We start from the raw sequence: 21521 nt of genomic DNA, 5'->3' as shown, positions 1-21521 counted from the left end.
AAGGTAAGGACATCATAACACGTCAAAGTCACAATTATATCCTGATAACATGAGACATTTGTTTTGTATCTTTTTGTAAGCTGCTAGTTGTCCTACTTTTCTATTTTAGTTATTAGTGGTGATGGGACAATTCAAAAAAAAAAATCCCGATACCGATTCTTTCATATTTTGACATATTCTAAAAATATTGAAAAGTACCATTTTGCTACCATGAGCGTCCACAGGATTATTTTTGGGGGGGGAGGGGGGGTAAGGTTTTCGGATTTTTTTTTAAATAATACAAAAATTGCTATTTTTTTGAAAAAAAATTCAAATATACAGTTTGATATCTTAAGAAATTAACAAAATCTACAACAATTCATTACAAAAATTTTCAAAAATCTAAGCTGTTCAACTTCATTTCACAAAAAAATTTTTTTTGTAAAAAAGTCAAAAATCAGATGCTGCTCATCAGAAAAGTTGTTATAAAAAAATTTTTGTTATAAAAAAAAATCCAAATTTGTAAAAAAATTTCAAAATGCATAGTCAGTAACAAGTTTTTTGGAACACAAAAATTATTTTTTTTTGAAAAAAAAATTTGAGAATTAAAAATTTTAAATTTTTTTTTTCATTTTCATTTCTTGTTATTTTTAAGGCTCAAAGCTCAATACTCGTTTTAAGCCCTCGGTGTTGAAGATAGGGATAACATTATTTAAATATATTTTAAAATTGAATGTTAAAAAATTCTAAAACCATTTTCAAAATGTCTACATCATACTTTTAACTCGAGTTTTCTTTGTTTAAAGTGGAAAATAGGGGCTTTTTATTCAGAGACTTATAGCTTCAAGACGAATAAATTCAAAAAGTTTAAAAATATTTTATTCAATAGCTGAAAGTATGAATTTTAATTTTTTAAAAAGAACCTCTCCAAAAACACTCTATATCGTTGTTAATTTAAGATAAGGCCCCTGACAATATTTTAAGAAAAAAACTCATTTTTGAATTGATTCCATAATAAAAGTTCATAAGTATTCGTATGCCCAGCTAGAAGAGATAGAAACAAAGACAGGGAAGAAGAAAAGGATTTGTTCTGAGAACTGCCTGAATGTCCTTTTTTTGAAATCTTTCACTCACTACGGTTTTGCAACGAGTCCTCTTGTGTTCAATAACCTTGATGTAATTTATTTATACAGTTTCAGACATGAGGCTAAATGTTACAACAAATTGTATAATATATCTTTTCTTTTTCTCCATTTTCTTTGTCTCTCTCTTTGTTTCCATCTCATTATATCCTCAAGAGTAAAAAAAACAAAATAATAATTGAGAAAAAAAAAAGTATATGATGAGGCAAGGAGTACTTTAGCTCGTTGCTAAACCTCATCTACAGTCATATTATTTTTTTTAAAGTTCAACAGAAAGTACTTCCTTTTTTTTCTTTTTTAATATGAGTCGATCATAACGCCCGAGATATTAAATTCATTTTGTATAGATCTGGGTAAAGAAAAAGTACAAAGACCTGCTGTAAGGTGTCATTAAAATACTTATAATTGATCACGATGATGTTGTACAGAGAAAGTGTTATTTAATAATATTTTTAACTATAACAATGCACATTAATTATGAATCTGGCCACCATCGACCTCAATGACTGCCTCTAACTGCCTCCAGAACCCCTTGTATACATTAGTAATGTAGTCATTTTTCATGATCCTCAACTGTTGCTTAATGGAGGTCTTCAGGGCATCAATATTCGGGCGGCAGACTTTGCTGGCATTCTTTTCAATTTGCCACCAAATGGAGTAATCCAGTGGATTCAGATCTGGGCTCTGGGGGGGCCAAAGCGATCTCGACTCTTAAGATGAGATCCAATGAACAAGTGTTTGACTCGGTGGATCTCATCTCGTTTAATGGAAAGATTGTTCTTGGTACAGGTACCTCTTCATATCAAGGTGACTAGTGACTTCTGATCTAGTTAATAATTGCCCCTATACGGTAATTTCTTCAGATCTTCGACGGAATCATCGTATACTTCTACATATAAGAACGAAAGAGTTCTATAAAAGACAGAATAATCGACTGAGATACCCATTGAGGAGCTAAGAGAGTTCTCATCCTCCAGCCACAGCTCCTTCTTTGAAATTAGTGAAAGTCAACTCTGCCTCGTCTCCTACTCTAAGAAAACTATACCATTAATAAGAGCCTTCAGTTTCCTGGATGTATATAACACAGAAATCACTCATCTTTATCATATTTATATTTATTCGGTTTATAAGTTGGACTTCGTGATATACGGTCGATACGGATAATTATAAGCTGGATACTACAAGCTTACACCTGATTGCTTTATTACTACTGAGTCACTTGTCAATGGAAAACAAGTAGAACATAATTATAGACTTGTAAAAGATAATGTGCTTCTCTTTTCTAGATATTTTAGTCTGTAAAGCATACTCTATTTTGCTATTACATAAAATAGTTATTCGGAGTTGTTTAGTGATTATGTGTTTTACAAAAATATAAAAAAAAATCTTAACTTCGGTAGACATATGTTAAAATATATTAATGTCATTGAGAAACCCAAACTTATTGAGTTGGAAATTCTTCTCTTAACAGCCAAATTGCTTGTCACCATATTGGAATATTACTCTTGCAAAGATGTAGGATCTCAACATAAATAAATAAATTATTAAATGTTTTTCATACTAGATAATTATAAGTTGTTTTAGTGAAAACAATTGTTAAAATGTAAAAATATAATATTAAGATTGTTTTAGTATTGATTAAAAAAATAATAGTGATATTCTTCAAAATTTGCGTTATCAGTTTTCCGTTACTTTGTATTTTTACTTTATTGATTAATTTGGTTTTATTTTGGACATGCAAATACAATTTTGTTATTGTTGAAATTTCAAAATCCTTTATTTCATAAATAAGTATCATTTACATCCTATAAAAAAGCTAACTAATTCTGAGAGACATATAAAATTGATTTTTTTTGGAAATTATTAAACGTTTTGGCGTGGAATTACCCTAATATATAAATATATTACAATAAACAATTCAAGAAGGTTGATGTTGCCGCGTAATAAGACCCATACCCATTCAAAGGCCAAGGCCGTCACTAACATTTATTTATGGGATTACTTTTAATTTACAATGATACAAAATCTTATTTTGGCATTCTTAAAGTCTTCTAATGGCATTTTTGCTGCATAAAACCCTAAAAACTTACAATGGAATCGCAATAGCTCATGGACAGCACGCTCAGGAGCTACTCTCTTGAACTTGTTTTATTTACGATCGAACCCCGGTGATTTCTAGATTTCTAGAGACAGATATATTCTTTATGTCATCAAAAGATTCCTAGGTTATATGGAATAGTTTTAGTAGTATAATGTTTACTTATACTTAATCCGTCCAACTCCATCTAACCAATTAAAAGAACATAAAAAAAAATTAAAAAATAAGTTAGAAAAACAAAAAAAAGCCTTTTTAAGAGTGGTTTTATTGTTGCTCACCTCAGTATGAAGGGTACATTAGTTAATGTTTAGCACAACAACTTCAAATGTAGATCAATTTTGATAGTTTTGGTGGAATAAAGTACATTCTAAGTTTATACACGGTGTGAAAACAAAACTTACTTTTTCCAAACGATAATATAACTAGTTTAATTTATCATCGATTTTTCAATTTTGTTTCATTCTATTAGTACAGGTTTAAAGTGTTGTTTTTCACAGTTTTAAAAATCATACCAGATAGGTGACGTCCTCCATTTTCAATACACTGAATAAATTGAATTTATGTATTTTATTACCCAGTGACGTTTTTGTTTCTCTTTAAAAAATTTTTTGAAAGGTTTTAAAGGGTTTTATAAGACATTATATAAGAATATGCAAAATTTAATTAAAAACATATTTTTTCTTCAAATTTGTAGAATATTCGATAAAAGTAATTAGTTATTAGGGATTCTGCAAAGGTCTTCAAAATGTCGTTTTTCCCGAAATAAATCCGATTTCAAGTATTTGATTTGCACAAATCGCACCAGTTTAAAATAACAAAAAATAAGATATCACTATTTCTAGCAACATTATATTTGGAGATATTCGTGTTCAAAAAATTTTGCAAATTTCAAATTATGAAAATGAATTGAAAAAACCCTTTTTTTGTTTTATATTAGAAATTGAAGCAATCATTGCATTTTCCTAAATAGTACCAAGACTTTGGAACTAAATTGCAATTAGCTTAATTTTTATAATATTCTGTCACACCATTATTTTACAATATTTATTTTCGACGGCACGTGCCTCACTACTCTAAAACATGAGAGTGGCGGATTGTATATCCAAGAAAACTGTAGAATCTCGCCTCTTGAAATCCAACCACACCTATCCCACTACTTATTCTACAGTCTGATTACCACAAACTATAAAAAATAAAATTATGTTGATGCACCCTGTATTTATATTTTTGTCGGGGGAACAAACAGTGTGTACAACCCCTAATGCATTCTGTAGTTGTTGCAATGAATATCGCCTCCTGGATATTTCCGTAGTCTTGAATCACTAACAAATAATAATACAGCTCTATAAAGAACAAGTGTTTTCCCACTTTTTCTAACTAAACAACTGCAAAAATATTAAATCATTAAGATATTTCTATTAATATTTATAAATGAAAGGATTCGATCCAAGTTCATCGACCTCAGGTCTTTCCATGAGGTAGGCTCGATCCCAATGGATATTAGAAAATCCATTCCTATTATTATCATCATCATTTTAATTAAGTGATAAATTAGGCGTTTAGTTGTTAATATTATGTAGGCACAGGTGAATAGACTTGGTAAAGCAATCAAAGCGATTAAACAAAAGTATCACGAAAAAAATGAAATAAAAACTGTCAATGGATAAATACATCCTATTTCCAAAACGTTGATATTTTGTAGTTTACAATTCCGACTACCTACCTATGTACCTATTTATCTACATAATGTTTCATTATAATCACATTGAAAAACACAATTGAGGACGCACACTTCATTATCACGAATCGTAAGTACACTTGTTGTTTGTTAGAGTGACACTATGTGAAAGAGGACGAATCTAAAATAAAACTAAAATATTATATTTGATAAATTAGTCGTTCCCTTTACAACATACATAGAGTACTTTTGATTGTCCAATTTCAATTGCTATTCAACGATAATTATATATATATATTAAAGGATTCGTGTACATATATTGACGACGAAACAAGACATTGTATCAACCATTAAGCGTGAATCAAGAACAACCTTTGATAGTTGAATTCAATATATAAAAGTGAATTGAACCAGTTTGGAATTCAGTCAAAGGAAGTAAACATGGACTCCTCCGTCCTCATTGTATCCTTAGTCTCCATTATAATTGCATTCCTCTCGTTAAGTGAAGGGATTGAGGTGGACTGCTCTTATTACTCACGAAGAAATCGACTTGCATGTCGCTGCACTGGGCCAGATCGAAGTACTTCTGGTTATGAAGATTTGAGTAGTATTGTGAATCGTTTCCTTCATGAACGATTTCGAAATATTATCTTTAGACACATTGAGTTGTCTCAGTGTGCAAAGGCAAACGTTTACTTGGATCTGAGGTACTTTTAAAGTAGGACATTTTTAACTTATTTTGCTTCCTTGTTTGTATTTTTAGAGCCTTTGTCATTGATGATCGACCTCAAAATATAACAGATATTAGTTTTAATCAAATCAATGATTTGAATCTCATTATTCAAGACATTGATTATGGTAGTAAAAGATTTGTGTTTGAGAACATTGGATATTTGAACATTGGAGGATCGCTTTTAAATCGTCAAACCCGAGTGGCCATGTACATACGAAATACTATTAATGGAAATCAGTACATTAATAACGTAGAGCGACGAGGAGACGTCGTATTCCAAGACTTTTTAGCTGCATCTCATCTAACACTTATAAATATTCAGGTGTGTATAGTCCCCTCGCGATTATTTCAAATCTCCTTCTTTCTATATTTCTTTTAAGAATCAAAAATCCGTAACTGTCATAGACTCAGCCTTTGAAAACTTAAATGAAGTAGATCTCATACGCACTGGCAACTGTTTTGTCGGATCTGAACAATCCGAGAGTGTCCCTTGCACAAAAAGAGATCTATTTGTTTCAACAGCAGTGATTGGAGCCACATGGGAACAAATTGTGCAACATCCTCTTTTCATTGGAGGTATTGTTTTTGCACTTTTGGCACTCCTACTCGGGATATGTGCCTGCTGTTACTTTTGTCGAAATAAAAAGAAAAGAGAAATGGAACTTGTGGGATATCCCCCCACAACACCTTCCTCTAATGTCAGCTCAAGGCAATCCACTACAAAGAGATCAAATTTAGCATACCATGTACCCACTCCCATACTAAGTCAAACCCCGAGAGAATCCTCCAGGAGACATGCCTCAACCACAATGGAATCTAAAAAATCACCTCAAAACTGTGCTAACTACTATAAACACTCTCATTCACGAACGAGATAGAGAGATACAGAGAGTGGAGAGGAACTGTGGACAGAGTTAGAGACACAAGATTAAGATTTTATTAATCCTGCCATGAAATCCTTCTCAATTCAATGTATTGATTGGGTTCTTTTTTAAATTATATTCTTCATTTTGAATTTATAAGAGTAGTTACAAAAAATATATATAAAATAATAACGAAACTGATAAATTCAGTAGTTATGGTTTAACATGCACTTGTGTAAACCTTTGCTTATAGTATGTATATGTAGATATGTATTTAAATGATACTAAAATATGATTTCCAGTTAAGATACATCAGTTTCTTTTGTGATTGTGATAAAGGTTATAGTTGATGTACATGCACTGTGGAAAACACAAGTTAAGTTCCGTATTTACACCGTGACCTCAGTTTCTCTTTGCTTACAATGCTGAGAAACCAGACCAATAAGTGTAACAAAGTCAGGGGATGCTAAATGTTCGTCCAACTTCTTTTGAATTTCTTGACCCACATGAGGTGGCAAGATTTCAAGGAGGGTTTTAGCAGCTAGTTTACGCATGGAATTATTCTTGATGGGCCCTCTAGGAAGATCTGTTTGGAGGAGAGAAAGGGGATGCAAATTGTCTTAATGTTCCTTTATTATCACATCCTTACCTGAATAAGTCAAAAAAGCAAACTCATAAATGGTTTTGATGAGAGTTGTCAAATTATCTTCATAGTTTGGAGCATTTATTAGCTCCTTCAGGGTGTTGAGCTTCTGAGGGTCAACCTGTCTGTACCATTCTAACTTGTCTTTACCTAAATTAGATTTGTAAAGAGTTTATGATGACTACACAAACATGATAATAATGAAGTATTTACCTTCCTCAATCATTGTCCTTAAATGAGTCCTTGCATTCATCCATTCAGAAAAACTGCTTTTAAAGCCTTCCGGTCCAACTTCCGATGCATAAGTTGCAAAAAGAATTAAATAAAAGTATCGTTCCATAAAATTAAGAATCATTCGCTTCCATACTACTTGCTTCTCCTCTGGAGCAACATCGTATTTCCATTTTGTCTCAATGATGCACTCTCGGAGATTCTGGAGTCCCCCTCCTTTTGGTCCACAAATATCTATGATTCGATCTATTTTCCTTTTACCTTCAATCGTTTCCGGTACCTTAAATTAAAATAATTATGTACATAGTTTGTAAATAGATTTTTACAAATCATATCTACCTATGTATAAACATACCTAGCCTATTCACGGGCAAATGATAAAGAACAATTGTGATTATGTCACTCATAGAACATATGTGTGAATGTATAGTTACATATTGGGATTGAACGTATATCTTAAATCTACACATTTGAACATGTAATTGAGAGGAAATATGTGTTTCTAGATCTGGTTCTTTTTTATAGGAAGGATATTATTTTACAACTAGCAGTATTGAATAGGCCTTGTAAAAAGTTCTTTGATTACATCCAGGAAAAGGAAAAAAAAGATACAGGTTGCGTTAGTATTTATTTTTTAATATTGCGTTTTTATATTAATTTTTATTTGTAACAGTCCTACTCTTACATAACTATTTAATATTTGAATCCCTCTTACCTTTTCTAATAGCTCCTTAATGACATCAAATTCCCCCTTAATAAATGGATCCTCATCATCTGGAGATTGAGGGAAATTTGTTTCAAACTTCTGTTTGATAAGATTATCCACTGTTTCCGGGGGGATTAGACCTATTTCTGCCATCCTCTTTAATTCAGTCGTGATTTGAACTTCTTTTATTAGGCTTGCAACAATTAGTCCAAGAGTGGTTCTTCCTCGTCCCATTTGGCATGAAAAAACACAAGGAATTGATGCTTTTTTATCTTTTAATGAGTTTACGATGATGTCAAAGCATTCCTCTGCGGGAGCACGTTCTTCTACAACGGGGACGCGATAACTTTGGTTGGACATGTGTTTAGTTGTCAGTTCAGCAAAGATGTTATGAAGTCCTTTGAGGGATTCCACCTGTTAAGTTGAAGGAGGGAAAAATAAATCACATCCATAACTTGGGTCATATTAAAACTCTAAATACTTTTAAGCTCTCCTCCACATCTTCACGTTCCATGGGATTTTCTGTATAACAGGAGTCACGATGAATAGTTATGGATCCATCCTTTGACTCTGCGAGCCTATTTTTTATATCTATAACAAAGCTTCTCTGCAAATTATCCAATTCAGGAACAGGATCCCCAATCTCAATGTTTTCATGCATCCTAGGAACAAATAAAATTTGAAGTATAATAAAATATAAAAAAACTTCAAGCATGATCTTACATATTGGGATATCTCGGAGCGTATGGGATTTTATTGATATAAATGACAGGCTCCTGCCTCATGTTGTACCAAATCATATCGGGATCATCGTGACCATTCTTGGAAATCTCTTCTAGAATAACTTCATATGCGTCCTCAGTAGGTTGAGCTGTTCCATAAATTGGGAATCCTGATACTTTTCGAAAGTTAGGAGCACCGCTTATTTTTCTCTCATCTCCGAGAGAGTGCATTTTTTCAAAGTGATCGATTTTGAGTTTGCAATGGGATAAATCCACACCTAAAAAAGAAAGTAAAGTTTCACTTTAAACTAATCTTTGTAAGGTCTGATTAAAATGACTGTCCCCATTAGTTGGAAAACCCCAAGCTTGGATTTAAATAGAAATAACTAGTGAATTAAAACAAGTATTCTTTGAACAGGGTTTGCCTATCAATCCAAAATAAGTCTTACAAGGAGTTGTAATCGATGAAATATCATCGCTGTGCTCAACGTTTTCCTCAGGAACTTCAGTAGGAGTTTCAACCTGCTCTTCTGTCATAATGTGTTTCTCCAAATTAATTTAAAAAAACTGTAGTATAACCCAAAATCACGAACACTCTATAAGATCGTTCATGAATGAAAATGTTGAACTGATAAATTCATTTTTTTATAGAAAATATGTAAGGAAAAAGTTCATCTAATAGATAAGGAATTTGCTGATGCCAGCAACTTTTGAAGAAGGTCAATTGAGGCTCATTAAGTTTGTCATTTTCTTTCTTTTTGCTTTCGTTTTTAACTTAGACCAGTAAATGTCATTATTTTTTATTATTATTTAGTAAAAGTATCATAAGTAAATATTCGTACAGGTGACTTTTGACATGGCAAGAGGATTCAAGGTTATCAAATCATTTTAAATTTTTTCCCAAAATTCCAAGACATAATATTATCACTTCAAGGAATGATTTTTTTTTTTTTTCATGATGAAAAATCGTCGGAGGTCAAAGGGTATTCACTAAGAGCTAAGAGGCTTATGTTGGGATGAATTTCATGTATTTTAATATCCCAAGTAATTTTTAAATACAAACAACGATGGCCTTAACTATAAAGAGCCTTTTATATGTCAATAATAATATACTAATTAAAGAAGTGAAAATCCAAGTTTTTTTACTTCTCTTGTACGAATGCAAGTAATTGTTGTTAATTTACTAAATTTACTGATGAGTTATATAATATCATCAAGTTTCTATCCTACCTGGCGATGAATGAGCGGACAGAAAACAAAGGATTGTGCGTTTCAAGGTTAATAGAAATACATGGTTATACCATCATGTAAGCGGGCTTGCTAGAATTTTCAATTTGAAATATAGTACCGACTGCCGTGCAGGAAAAACATATTGTGACAAAACACGCAGCCACTCATCTACTATGACGTCAATATTAAAAGTGTATTTATATTAAGCTTGGTATGTTTAATGTGTGATGTCACGTGATAAATACAAAATGGAAAAGCTCAGAATTAAAGGACTCAAGTGAAAGAGCGGATAAGGGAAAAATAAACAATTCAATCAAAAGACAAAGAAGACAATATTCTTAACACAAACCTTTAATATCGTGTTAACTACGGTAGAGACATCCTGTTCAAACTGGCTGCGAACCTGGAGGAACATGTAGCATCTTCTAATTTTAAGCTAATCAAAATCGAGAACTACTAAATCCTACCTTCCTTGCTTTGAGGGTCTACTCTCTGCCTAAAGTCCTTCACTCCAAATTACACGTCAACTGGGATACGTATATCACGGCTTACTCACATAAAACACAAAAATACCCTATGTATTTTGTTGTCAGCTGTCGATTTCCTCATCTCCATTGATACGTCATGGTTATTTCCTAATGAAAAAAAGTAATAAAAAAATAATAATTAAAAAATAAAATAGTAATTCCTAAAAAATAATAAGCTATTTTATACTAATACTCCGTTTCCAAAAAAGAACAGGACTACAAATTTTCGTTCATCACTCGTCGTTTATAATATATATATATATTGGTCATTTGTTATTTCTATGAAGAAATTTGGGCTATTTCTTCCTAGAAATAATATAATAACTACTCTTTTAATAAAATATTATTAAGCAAAATCATAATACAAATAAAATTAAATACTATGTAGATTTTAATAATATGTTATTTATAAGAGATTAATGACAGTTGGTATGATTTACTTATTTGACTAAGTACCAAATGATTTTGGCCCTATTTTCTGTTTCTTTTTGGAGGAAAGGTTGTGTGATACAATAAAGGTAACGACGTGATATGTCATAAATACTCAAATAAAAACGGTTACACGTTAATAAATAAAGATCCGAATACTTTTTTTAAATTTTAACCGTAACACTAGATATATATACTATTTTTGTAGGTAATATACGGTTATTTTTTTACATTGATGTACCGGATACGAGTACATGGCTACAAGTATTACGGGGACACACGCTTGGGCTTTTTAAATAAATTTTATGGGTTGACCTCCCTTCCAGAGCTGGCTTTACTATGGGTGGAGTCGAGGACAAATATAAATGTGTGGGGCCTATAGAAAGTGCCCTCAATTCCCCTGTATAAAGTCAGAACTGTGCTTCCCTTCTAAAAAATAATTTACATATTAGATAAGTAGCCAGGTACGTGTGTGCTCATAAAATATGGAGAGGAACACTGGTAATTTGTTCGGTAATAACAAGTCACTGTTGGACGCAGAGTAGAATTGAAGGTGAACCTCGGAGTAATTATTTTTTACATATTATATCGTTACTTGATTTGGAAGTAGATATTGTGGTTATTAATTTCCTCTCATAGCCGCTTGTGGTTAATTTTATAAAACGTCTTGACAGCTAAGCTTCTATCCTCCAAACATTACACAAAATTGTCATTTTTCAGTTCTTATTTTTTTCAGATTTGTAAAATTCGAATTGAATTTTACAAACAAAAGAACATACTCTTAATTAGACAAAAGTCCAACAGCTACAAAGAATCCCGCAATTAACTAGCTACAAGTTAAAAATGGTTTTATAACTATTTGATGGAGGAAATATTGAGAGAGATGCAATGAAGATTTATATGAGAATGGTATTATGCTTCACATCCTTAAACTTATAAACATCATACCCAAATGAATGCTGATCCTTCAATATTTATTTAAACTCAATAATACACGAAATAATGCAAAAAAGTTATTATAGTCATATATTAATGCTTGGTCATTCTGACACTGAAACCCACTTCGAGTAAAGTTCATGTACGACTATGTTTATAGTAGAATGCAAGTCAAATATCATATCATGAATGAACATTGTATAATTCATTTTGGAGTCAAATATCTCAGATGGTGAATAGCAATAAAAAATATTTAATTACATACATACATTGGCCATGCTTATTACTTATTAGGCCATCCCGTCCATAAAGTAAGGAAAAAATAATTGAATTTTTTATCATTCATAAATGAGCATTGCAATAAATTATCCTTGTCTATAAAGATTGACCTATTTCCAAAGTAATGATAATAATAATTGCTTGTTCATTCATTCTACAATTTAAGGGCATTTTTATGTGAATTTGCATTATATATGAAGATGATTTTTATGGAAAAATGTGACTTAATATATACATATGCAAGGGTGTTTGTAGGACAATATGTATTTTTTTTTTTTGGGGTGGGGGGGGTGTGTTGTTTTGAAAAAAATCACGAATTAAATATTTTAGAAAAAATTTCAAAAATGAGATAAAAACTATTAAAATTTTTAATTTTTTTTTTAAATCCATTGCTATACAAAAAAAATTAAATTTTTTGGAAAATAGTTTCAAAAGTTCAATGTTTTGAAAAAAAGTTGAAAAATTACATTTCAAATATCATATTTTTCAGAGAAAAAAATTTCAAAACATTCCAAATCATTTTACAAAAAATTTCAAAGATAAAATTTTTTGAAATAAAAATTAAAAAATCTTAAGATGCTCAAAAATAGATTACATTTTTTTGGAAATAAATATTCAAAAATTGAATTTTAAATATTTTTATAGCAATCTTTTGCCATTGGTATTCACTGAAAATTTAGGTTTTGATAGAAATTTTCAAAAAATACATTTTTGAAAAAAAGGAAGTCCCAAAATCCAGACTTATTATGAAAAAATTTAATTTTTTTGAAAGCAATTTGAAAAATTAAATTTTTTTGAAAACAATTTGAAAAATTTAATTTTTGGAAAAATAAATTAAGTATCAAATATTAAATTTTTAAAAAAAAATTCAAAAATTAAATTTTGAAGTAAAAAACAAAAATTCTTTAATTTAAGGAAGGGCCTAGCCCCCTCCAGTACTGCCTTGTGGATAGCCCTGTTATGTATGCATATTGTTGTGTCAGTCCTTATTCATTCGGCTTAGACCAGTCTATAGATACGTCCAATCACTCTTTGGGATCGGTCATTAAGACTGTCGATACACCGGACTGTTAGTGATAGAACTGATTTAAAAAATGTTGAGTGAAGTCACCAAGGATCGAACTTTATAAGTTTTGGGACTGATATGGAGTACTGAACTTGACTGTACCGAGACTGAACTGGACGTGACTGAATTTAAAAAAAAAAAATTGATCGACACAACCCATTTTATATATTAAAGTAGTTTAAATGATAGTCAGAGGCATCCGCAAGGGGTGGACTGGAGGAGCTTAGCACCCTGCCTAATTTAAGAAATGTTTTCTTTTTAATAGAAGTTGTTTTCCTCATTCGAAAAAATTATGCAACAGAGTGAAACATTTATTATTAGAAACTTTTATCCAAAAAATTAAAAATTTTGTGAATAACTGTGAATTTTTGTAAATTTTTGGATTTTTCAAAGAATTTAATATTTGAAAATATAATTTTTTTTTTTAAAAATAAAATTTTTCAATTTGTTTTTTCAAAAAATTTAATTACTGTGAGTAGCAAAGGATTATTATATTTTTTCCAAAAATTTAGTTTTTAATTTTTGAGCCATTTTCCAAAATAATTAATTTTTTGTGAATAGTTATTGATTTTTTAAATTTTTTCGAAAAATTTAAAAATTAGTTTTGAATTAATGTAATTATATATGGTGAAGTTTTGTAAGAATAGTCAGGGGTGTCTACAAGAGGTGAGTTAGAGGAATGTATCCCTCTTCCTCCACCCCCAAAAAAAAAAATTATAGAATTTTAGGTTTTTATTAGATTTTTTTTACGTAGTTCGAGAAAATTATGCAGCAGAGCAAAAAATTTCATATTTGACATTTTTTTTCAGAAAACTTATTTATTTGTAAAAAACTATGGATGTTTAAAAATTTTTTCCATAGTATTCCATTGTTTTTGATTATTATATTTTTGTCAATAGCTTTGAATTTTTTAATTTTTTTGCAAAAAGATGAATATTTAAAACTTTTTTTCATTTTTTTTGCAAAAATTTAAATATTTAAAACTTTTTTTTAATTTTTTTTTGAAAAAAATTAAATTTCCTAGGAGTAACTTTTCAAATTTGGAACTTTTTTTTCCAAAATTTAATATTTGAAATTTTTTCAAAATTTTATTTCCAAAAACATTAAATTATCTGTGAAGACCTACAGATTTTTGAAATTTTTTTCCAAAAAATTTTAATTTTTAGATTTAAAAAAAAAAAAAAATCTCGGCTGCCCTTATGTTTTATATTGTTCCATGTAAAGTCCTTCAACTCCTCCATACACGCTTTTGTAGATTGTCCCAGTGTTCGAATTCTAAAAATATTTATTTCCTTTAATGTAAAGGGGCTAGATGACCAATAATCCAAATTCACAAAAGCAAGGGTTTTGTTTGTATTTCAAAACGAGAGGGACCCACGGGAAAGACCAAGGCGTTAGAAAAGTGCTATTAAATTCCAAAGCTGTTATTGCCAGCGAAATTAGAAATTATGAATCCTTAACAGCTGGAGAAATCAGAGCTTTTATCATCTCAGCTATTGCAAGCCATGCTGCCTTCTCTTCGATGATTCCGGACACATCTGAATGCAAATACTGAGGTGATTTAATTAGGTAGTACACCTCGATGTTTGCAAAATATCTAGACTCTTTAAAGTGGATTGTAAGATCTTACAAAGCTTTTAAAAAGAAATAATCTTACTATGGAGACTGTTTCTACTCTTTATTGTGATTTTTTTTATTTCATTCTTATTGGCTCCTGTTTTGGTTTGAGTTATATGCTTGTATTTCTGTTGTAAATTCTGCAGGTTGAGGGATTGTATTTAGATGTTTTTGATCAGTAATATTTGTAAAATGTCTAGGTAGATTTTTTGAAAAAGGGATAATTACAAACTAAAATGGTTATCTATGTGATCTTTTTCTGTGATCCTTCTTCATACATTTATTTCTTATGTAATTTATGCATATAAAAGGAGAAACTCAATAAAAAATTCTAAAAACCAAGCCCCCTTTCCAAAAAAAAGTATAACCTCTGATAATAAATAATTGTTTCACATTATGATCGAACCATAAATCACAATTAGGGATGGTATAGAGCGTATTAATTTTTTGTCAGCATTATTGATGTTGCCCTAAACAATAAAGTTTTATCAGATTATATGATTATTGTTCATTCATATTAAGGAAAAAAGTAAACTATTGCATCTCTTAATGCCAACAAATAAAAGGACTGTAACCTTTTGTCGAACAAAAATATATCCCTCTAATATCTCTTTATGTTATATATCAGACCATAATATGTATTAAATATATCTTATTACATTGTTATATGATCTTATTTTCATATTGTAAACAATAAATTAATTATTACAATGGGAAGAATTATATATTTTTCTCTGATTACTCTACTCTCCTCGTCCCTAATTGATCCAAAAAAAAATAATAATAATAAGGTACGAATCTAGCTATTTCGTAGGGATTTTCAGTACTCATTATTTTTTATTCGAATCAATAATCACTGTGTATCCGTCACGGTGTTATTTCACAAACAAAAATATATAAATTGTACTTTCTTTTCAGCTGTTGATGTTTCGTGTTATTTTCCCTTATTAAGTGTTTTGAATGTTGATTGATTAAAATTAGAATTGGCTCTTATTAAGCTATGAACACTTCTCTCTAATTATTGCATAATAGAGTTGGGAAGAATGGGCTATATACCAACTAATTTTGGGCCTTTCCCCCTGTTTCTTTTCGTTTTAAAGGTTGCATGATAGAGTAATTGTAAAAACGTACATACATTGGCATCAAGTAATATTCAATTAAGGAAAAAATTAATCAAGAGCTTCAGGGAAGGAACACTCGATAGAGGATGAGAACTCTTTCCGTTTCTAACTGGGTCTTTCAGTTGATGGTTGTCTTTTTATAGAATTTATTAGTTCTTCTAATAAATATACAATGATTTTGGAGAAGATCTGTAAAGTCACTATGACAGACCTTGATGAGAAGGGGCATCTGCACTATGAATGATCCTTCCAATAATGGAGATGAGGTCCACTTAGCGAGGCATTATGAGGGGAGATCCTTAGAAAAGAACATAAAGTTGAAGAGAGGATCAGAAGACGATTGGTTTGTATATCCATAGTGAAATATACAAAATATGAACTCCTAGGGTAGATGGGTAGATGCAGGTGCCACGAATTGCAATCCATATGCAGGGGGAATTTTTTAAAAGCATTTCATCAATAATATTAATCATATTCAATATTATACTAAGCTAGAAAATATAGATTATTTATAAATTGTGGGACGTTATCACAACAATTATTTGGCAAATAATGAAGAAAAAAGAAAAGAAAAAGCAAGTAATAACCGTTGTTCCTCTACTGATCTCGTAATAGTTATTTATCGAAACTTTTTGCTCAGCCTTAGTTATCAATATAACGGAATTCTGAGGGAGTTTCTCTTTTTATATTTTGTACCGTATGTCTCTCTTTTTTCTCTTCCAAAATTACAAGACCCTTCATTTCAAGGAGTACAAAGTTCTGAAAAATAAAGAACAAAACATTAAACGACACGTGTTTTTATAACTTGATGGAGTGGCTCCCATTTTAAACAATGTGATTCACAAACAGTGATATCTACTTTTATTATTGAAGATAGAATACACTTGCTTAAGAAATGCCACAAGTGGTGTGATAGCGTCACACTGGTTTGATTTGCTTGAAATTTGAGAGCACTATGTCTTTACGGGAAAAACCTGAGGGCCGAGGAGCATCTTTGGATATTAAAAGGGATTCATTGGGATGCTTTAGGAAAATGCTACGGTGGAACATATTTTATAATTATATAGTTTGCCCGAATTAATATAAATTGCAACAAAATTGCACACGACTATAATGTCTTGAAATGAAATTACTCACAATCATATTCAATGGTGTTGCTTCATGATGATATTAGCTATGTAGCAATTTTGTCTCACAATGATAATGTATTCGATGATTTTATCAAGCAACGATATTATCCAAAGATTTTGTCCGGAACCTCTTTACTACAAAAGATTTACAGTGAACTCCACTAAACACATATTTTAAAATATAGATTTTTCTATTAGAAAAGTTGAAAAATCCTATCTGTACCCCAGATATAGTCTTATCCGTGTAAGAGCTTCAAATTTACCTTTGCTAAGGAAACGAATTAAAGAATACTAACATATCGTCATGATTCTTAAAATATCTATGTAGACACAAAATTTAAAAATAGTTTTTAAAAGTTTTATTTTGAACTACCTGTACATATAATCATATTTCGCATAAATCAAGTTTTAGATGCACTTTCTAATATTGCAAATTTTTGTCGAAGGCAAGATATTCTTGTCCTTGTTTGGATTTGATGTGCTAATTAACAAATTGAAAATACATTTTTTCGTATGCTTATTTTTAAGGCCATTTTTAGGAGTACAACATTTGATAAGGTTGCATGAAAATAATTACATACAAAACAAAATTTGACATTGATTTCAACCGAGAGATCCGCCAATCCTGAAACCGATTAAAGTTAAAATTAGACTATTTTGTATGCTTATTTCGGTCAGATTAATTTCGCTAGGGGCTTTCTATCTCTTCAAAAACAAAATGGATGTACATAAAGGATAAATAACTGACCTTTTATCGTTATTATATTAAAAATTCCTAAAATAAATTAACCCTTGAAAAACCAGGCTTAATCCCGAAAAAAAATAAGATCATTTTTATTTCGTAGAAATAGCTTAGCTTACTCATCGTAAAAGGTAATGATTATTTTTTTATTGAAATTGTTACGTAATAATCCTCAAATAAGTAATTATGGGGCGTTGATTGGTTGAGTAGCTCTTACACCTGTAAATAACATACGATAAAACCTATAATGGACTTGAAATGGAACCGAACCAATATTCAAGGACTTGCAGTTAACTACCTTTTTTCAACTTCAGATTTGACTCGTACTCAAAGACTCGAAACATGACCAGTCCTCGTAAATATTACTAGTGAACAGCAAATTTTGGAAATATACTCACATTACGGGATTCCATTGGATTATAAGCTGCTTTTTATATGATGTACACATAACTATGTATAATAACAAGTCTAGTGACAAATCTTTCAACAAGACACCTCAAAGTATTCCATGCAATGCAAAATATATCGTAGCATTGTTAAACTCATTCAAAAATAATTATTTATAACGAGATTATAAAGACATTGATACATTAATGCAATGCAAAATGGATATTTATGTAGTTCTATGACCAAACTTGAAAAAAAAAAAAAAATATAAATAGTTACATATTTTGTGCAATGTTATAGGTGTAAATACCGGCTGATCATGGAAATTAGTACACTTGAACTGTTCACTCTTATAACAAATTTCAAAGCTTGAGCTTGCATAAGAAACTGCTGAGTTTATCCTTGTTTTCTTCTCGTAGTTAGTTTTATTGTATCACACAACCTTTCCTCTAAAAACAAAAAGGCCACAAATCAGTATGTAGTCAACCAAATAAGTCAATCACACTTACTGCTCTTTATCACAAAGGTGATTGCTCTTCAGTTCAAAAAATAATCTTTGCAGTCCACTGTTTGGACTTTATTTTTGTTTTGGCGTTTAATGATGTATCCAAGTTTCATCTTGAAGTAATTAATCGGCGTCAAAACTTGGATTAATTGTATCTAAACCGCGCGACAGAGCGATACTCGTTTTTTTCCTTTCTTACAATAACCCACATATCAACTCACTCAAACAATTTTTACATAACAACTGCACCTTCAAAACAGCTGAAACTTTAGTGAGTAACAGATAACGGTTTTTATTAAATATATATAGACAATGATGAAAATCAGGTGTATAATGGGCATGTTAAATAAAAGAAACCGAAAACCAACGTGGCAACCCTGACAATTTGAAGAAGATTTAGAAGGAGAGAAATAATAATGTTCGGAACGTTCCATTAGATCAACTACCATCAGCTTTGATAAGAGAGGAAAGATTTTGACATAGGAAAATTATATAGATACTTTTAAACAGTTTTGTTATCATTTAAATTATCATTGTCACTCTCAATATTAAGTTCAAAAATGGCCCTATCCATTCTTAATCAAATATTTGAAAAACTGTTGGAATCCTCATCACTTCTCTGATGCACTTTATCTTCTAAATTATGAAATTGTATGCATAGCGTAAAAATAAAACATAACGTCCATATCCAAAATGGCATTATTCTTTTAAACTGCTATAACACCTATCACTAAAATAATACATACTAAGAAAAAAGAAAAATAAACAAGGGTGACAGCGATTCGAATGGAAGAAGTAATAATCACTTTATTATCCATTAAAATATAATTATAACTTATGGATTATTCAACTTGACTTATTGATTCCCACTTTGTTCTGATCCCTTTTTTCCATTGGACTTGTTTTCATGAAATCAAATATTGGGCATTCAGTTATTTCTAATTATTATAGATAATAAACAGTTGGTATGAGTGACTTAATTGGATATCTACCAAATGATTTTGAGCCATTTCTTTAAGGAAGAAAGATTGCATTATATAATAAAAGTAACGACGTGTTATCTCTTTAAGTACTCCATGACTATGATTGTCATTTTATTTCTCACCATTTTTAGAATGAAATGCATATATATATATTTCATAATATTAAAATCCTAAGTAGTATTTTATATGATACTTTATTATAATATTGGCTACAACTTGAAATATTTCTATATGTTTGGGATTTTAAAAAAATATAAAAATATATGTACACTAATCGAGTCAGTAATGAAAAACACAAGGTTAATAGTCTATGTATTCTAAAAACCAAAGGATATTTAAAAATGAAGCGAGTTTTGAGGGCTCATGATTTAAAATGACAAATTATAGGCAAAATGTATTCATAAAAATAATAAGATGGGCAGTATATAATATATACAACCAGGTACCAAAAATAAATTGTATTCTTGTCCTTTTAGAAATGAAGCATTAGTATAGAATAACTTATTACCTCAATTATGTATTTATAAAATGAATAAATTATGAAGTATCCATAGTGTATCAAGTGAAACAAAATACACTGGGGATATTTTCTGTCAGTGGGGTATCGCCGTGTCCTGCATCACACGTCCCTCTCACCTTCGGATCCAGATTTCTGTACTTTTCCGGGTGAAAATAACTCCTACATATATTTCTGACCAGTGTTCTTTCTCGGACGTGTAGTCGTCCTCCAGTAAAATGGAGCTTCTACCCTTAGGTCATTTGCCATACAGAAGTTCCATCGTGAAAAAAACAAAATTCTAACCATCTGAAACCAGTCGATGTACTCTACATCCCTGATTTCAACTTGTTTAACTTTACGTACTAACTGCACGTGGAGTCAAGGCCTGCACCATTCGTGACTCTCAATGGGCACTGGGGAGAAGGGGGGGGGAAAGAGACTATCTCCTACGAGTGAGTAGGATTTATATGCCACCGGAAGGTCACCATCGCCGCCATGGGTCTAAAATGAGAAGTCATTGTTCTCCATGAGTGTGTGAAGAAAATTGAAAAAAAATAAAACTTTAGCTATACTTTTATTGAAATGATAATTGAAAAATGTCCTCCTTTTCATGCAAAATCTAGTATAAATTGTAACGTTCAAATATGAATGATTTCTATTTCCTAAAGGAAATAAATAATAATATTATGTGATCATGGACTTATTATCATTTTTATGACACTGCAACAATTGTGTTTTTATTAATCTCTAAACCTTTTAAAAAGGGGCTCTTTTTAAAGAGTATCTCATAAAACAATTATTTCAAATATTGAAATGTTAAATATATGTTATTTCCTTATTAATAATATACATTCAATAGTTTATCGAAAATATCACGTTCACTTTATCATTGATTTAGTCTCTGTATCTACAGGGATCTGCAATAAAATTGGGTAGGAATTTTATCCAAAATATATTGTGGATAGCAAATAGTTTAAATCCAATAAATATACCGTTAAAAAGCATACAGATAATTTAAGAAAATCTTTAAAGGCTTAGAACGAACGAATTAGACAGGGTAGAACTATAATTTTTTTATTCTATGAAAGCTACATTTATTGAAATTCAATTATTCATAAAGAAATCTCCCTCTCTTGATAAACTCGGGCACACGTTGGCAGGGTCGGGGGACCTTGTTCGGATCCAGTTTTGCTATCGTACTAATTCTGGTTTTTAATTTACATTCTCAGGATAGATGGAGTAGCCAAGGAAGAAATTACACCTTCCAACAAGACA

At 30.6% G+C, this 21521-nt stretch overlaps 2 protein-coding genes across 6 annotated transcripts; one reads left to right on the top strand and one right to left on the bottom strand.

The window, feature by feature from the left end:
- The first annotated feature begins 4898 nt into the window (after positions 1-4898).
- Positions 4899-6803, top strand: LOC121114051 (uncharacterized). Its single transcript, XM_040707885.2, has 4 exons — positions 4899-5027; positions 5201-5604; positions 5661-5952; positions 6011-6803. Exons 2-4 carry the CDS (start codon positions 5339-5341, stop codon positions 6506-6508), a joined length of 1056 nt encoding a protein of 351 aa, XP_040563819.1. The 5' UTR covers positions 4899-5027; positions 5201-5338; the 3' UTR covers positions 6509-6803.
- On the bottom strand, positions 6615-12054 carry LOC121114050 (paladin). Of its 5 annotated transcripts, none has more exons than XM_071887068.1 (8): positions 11930-12054; positions 10582-10660; positions 8797-9073; positions 8555-8735; positions 8083-8487; positions 7350-7647; positions 7143-7286; positions 6615-7079 (listed from the first exon to the last, which is right to left on the bottom strand). In XM_071887068.1, exons 3-8 carry the CDS (start codon positions 9024-9026, stop codon positions 6883-6885), a joined length of 1455 nt encoding a protein of 484 aa, XP_071743169.1. In that variant the 5' UTR covers positions 9027-9073; positions 10582-10660; positions 11930-12054; the 3' UTR covers positions 6615-6882. The 5 variants fall into 5 exon arrangements, with proteins under 5 accessions (XP_071743169.1, XP_071743170.1, XP_071743171.1 ...); XM_071887069.1 differs by lacking the exon at positions 11930-12054 and adding an exon at positions 10375-10428 and having other exon boundaries at positions 10493-10633; XM_071887070.1 differs by lacking the exon at positions 11930-12054 and having other exon boundaries at positions 10375-10607.
- Positions 12055-21521: the final 9467 nt, after the last annotated feature.

Source organism: Lepeophtheirus salmonis, chromosome 3 (genome assembly GCF_016086655.4).
Source record: "Lepeophtheirus salmonis chromosome 3, UVic_Lsal_1.4, whole genome shotgun sequence".
Lineage (NCBI taxonomy): Eukaryota > Metazoa > Arthropoda > Copepoda > Siphonostomatoida > Caligidae > Lepeophtheirus > Lepeophtheirus salmonis.
Note: the sequence above shows the minus strand (reverse complement) of the source record. Positions and strands in the feature narration are given on the sequence as shown.

Excerpts from the sequence above, each read along its gene's own strand:
- LOC121114051 (XM_040707885.2), top strand. The coding sequence starts at position 5,339 with ATGGACTCCTCCGTCCTCATTGTATCCTTAGTCTCCATTATAATTGCA. Across the intron at positions 5,605-5,660 it reads AACGTTTACTTGGATCTGAG|AGCCTTTGTCATTGATGATC; the intron begins GTACTTTTAAAG and ends TTGTATTTTTAG. Across the intron at positions 5,953-6,010 it reads TAACACTTATAAATATTCAG|AATCAAAAATCCGTAACTGT; the intron begins GTGTGTATAGTC and ends ATTTCTTTTAAG.
- LOC121114050 (XM_040707883.2), bottom strand. The coding sequence starts at position 9,332 with ATGACAGAAGAGCAGGTTGAAACTCCTACTGAAGTTCCTGAGGAAAAC. Across the intron at positions 9,074-9,244 it reads TTCATCGATTACAACTCCTT|GTGTGGATTTATCCCATTGC; the intron begins GTAAGACTTATT and ends TTTCTTTTTTAG. Across the intron at positions 7,287-7,349 it reads AAGGACAATGATTGAGGAAG|GTAAAGACAAGTTAGAATGG; the intron begins GTAAATACTTCA and ends AATCTAATTTAG.